We start from the raw sequence: 2,500 nt of genomic DNA, 5'->3' as shown, positions 1-2,500 counted from the left end.
AGTTTCTCCTCCCTCCTCATCCCTCCTCCCCCAGATCTCACCGCTACGTATTCAGGGATAGATAGTTTCTCCTCCCTCCTCATTCCTCCTCCCCCCAGTTCTCACCGCTACGTATTCAGGGATAGATAGTTTCTCCTCCCTCCTCCCTCCTCCTCCCCCCAGTTCTCACCGCTACGTATTCAGGGATAGATCGTTTCTCCTCCCTCCTCATTCCTCCTCCCCCCAGATCTCACCGCTACGTATTCAGGGATAGATAGTTTCTCCTCCCTCCTCATCCCTCCTCCCCCAGTTCTCACCGCTACGTATTCAGGGATAGATAGTTTCTCCTCCCTCCTCATCCCTCCTCCCCCCAGATCTCACCGCTACGTATTCAGGGATAGATAGTTTCTCCTCCCTCCTCATCCCTCCTCCCCCAGATCTCACCCTACGTATTCCAGGGATAGATAGTTTCTCCTCCCTCCTCCTCCCCCAGATCTCACTGCTACGTATTCAGGGATAGATAGTTTCTCCTCCCTCCTCATCCCTCCTCCCCCCAGTTCTCACCGCTACGTATTCAGGGATAGATCGTTTCTCCTCCCTCCTCATCCCTCCTCCCCCAGTTCTCACCGCGTACGTATTCAAGGATAGATAGTTTCTCCCTCCCTCCTCCTCCTCCCCCAGATCTCACCGCTACGTATTCAGGGATATAGTTTCTCCTCCCTCCTCCTCCTCCCCCAGATCTCACCGCTACGTATTCAGGGATAGATAGTTTCTCCTCCCTCCTCCTCCTCCTCCCCCAGTTCTCACCGCTACGTATTCAGGGATAGATAGTTTCTCCTCCCTCCTCATCCCTCCTCCCCCAGATCTCACCGCTACGTATTCAGGGATAGATAGTTTCTCCTCCCTCCTCATCCCTCCTCCCCCAGATCTCACGCTACGTATTCAGGGATAGATAGTTTCTCCTCCCTCCTCCTCCCCCAGATCTCACCGCTACGTATTCAGGGATAGATAGTTTCTCCTCTCTCCTCCTCCTCCTCCCCCCAGTTCTCACCGCTACGTATTCCAGGGATAGATAGTTTCTCCTCCCTCCTCCCTCCTCCTCCTCCCCCCAGATCTCACCACTACGTATTCAGGGATAGATAGTTTCTCCTCCCTCCTCCTCCCCCAGATCTCACCGCTACGTATTCAGGGATAGATAGTTTCTCCTCCCTCCTTCTCCTCCTCCTCCCCCAGTTCTCACCGCTCGTATTCAGGGATAGATAGTTTCTCCTCTGGGATATCTCGGAGCTCCTTGTGTTTGTCCTCAGTGAGCTCCAGGTCCCTGAGGCTGCGTCGGAAGTCTCCTGCCTTGTCACACAGCTGTCTGTTGGTCTCCTCCAAGCTGCTTCTGTCTCAGTAGGATCCCGTCCGTTTCCTGCTTCCTCAGAGCCTGCTGCTTCCTACCAGGACAGACAGAGAACCACCTGACTTGAGGCTAATATAAAAGCAGTGCTCCTCCATGGCTGCTTGGAGGAACATCTCCCAATCCTTTAGAGTCTGGCTTCAGCAAGGCGATCATGTGTTGACCTACGACCATTACGACTGATCAGAGGGAATCTATAAAATCAGCCATATTATTATGGCTAAGGCTAAGGTAAGTCGTGGCCTAAGCTCTGTTTGTACCTGCTCTCATCCTGGGTGAGTTGCAGCTGGCTGTCCAGTCTCAGGACCAGGATCTGTTTCTGGTGCAGGGCATCATTCAGCCTCTCCTCCAGCTCCTCCATCTGGGAAAGAGAAGAGAGCACAGTCCATGAAAACCATTAGAGTGGCACACAGGTGTGTCCCGAATGGACCCCTTTTATCTTTCCTATATAGGGCACTACTTTAGCTAGGCAGGGAAAACCGATTTTGGTAAGATAACTAATGCAAATTATACTGGGTCTGTAAAATGTATATACAGTGGGGAGAACAAGTATTTGATACACTGCCGATTTTTAAGTGTACCTATGATAAAAATGACAGACCTCTACATGCTTTGTAAGTAGGAAAACCTGCAAAATCGGCAGTGTATCAAATACTTGTTCTCCCCACTGTAGGTTCAGAACTTTTGTGAAACAGCACAGTTAAAAATATATGCCAAATAGAAATGAAAAGCGGATGGTGTTCAGCGATAGATGGGAGGGGTTGAGGGGAGCTGAAGGATGGGACTAAAAACATATTATAAGAGTGTGCAAAGCTGTCATCAAGGCAAAGGGTGGCTATTTGAAGAATCTCAAATATAAAATATATTTAGATTTGTTTAACACTTTTTTGGTTACTACATGATTCCATATGTGTTATTTCATAGTTTTGATGTCTTCACTATTATTCTACAATGTAAATAAGTAGTAAAGAAAAAAACCTTGAATGAGTAGGTGTCCAAACTTTTGACTGGTACTGTGTATGTGTGTGTGTGTGTGTGTGTGTGTGTGTGTGTGTGTATATATATATATATATATATATATATATATATATATATATATATATATATATATATATATAT

The 2,500-nt window shown here is 47.8% G+C and overlaps 1 protein-coding gene across 1 annotated transcript in view; it reads right to left on the bottom strand.

Moving 5' to 3' along the window:
• Positions 1–1,748, bottom strand: part of LOC123490708 (progesterone-induced-blocking factor 1-like) — a gene marked incomplete at both ends in the record, with an annotated part of 14,496 nt that extends 12,748 nt beyond the window's left edge. Inside the window, 2 exon segments of the mRNA XM_045220592.1 lie at positions 1,337–1,418; positions 1,642–1,748. Coding sequence (XP_045076527.1) covers positions 1,337–1,418; positions 1,642–1,748 — 189 coding nt within the window.
• Positions 1,749–2,500: the final 752 nt, after the last annotated feature.

This window comes from Coregonus clupeaformis, unplaced genomic scaffold (genome assembly GCF_020615455.1).
Source record: "Coregonus clupeaformis isolate EN_2021a unplaced genomic scaffold, ASM2061545v1 scaf4474, whole genome shotgun sequence".
Classification (NCBI taxonomy): domain Eukaryota; kingdom Metazoa; phylum Chordata; class Actinopteri; order Salmoniformes; family Salmonidae; genus Coregonus; species Coregonus clupeaformis.
This window is presented reverse-complemented; position numbering and strand designations above follow the sequence as displayed.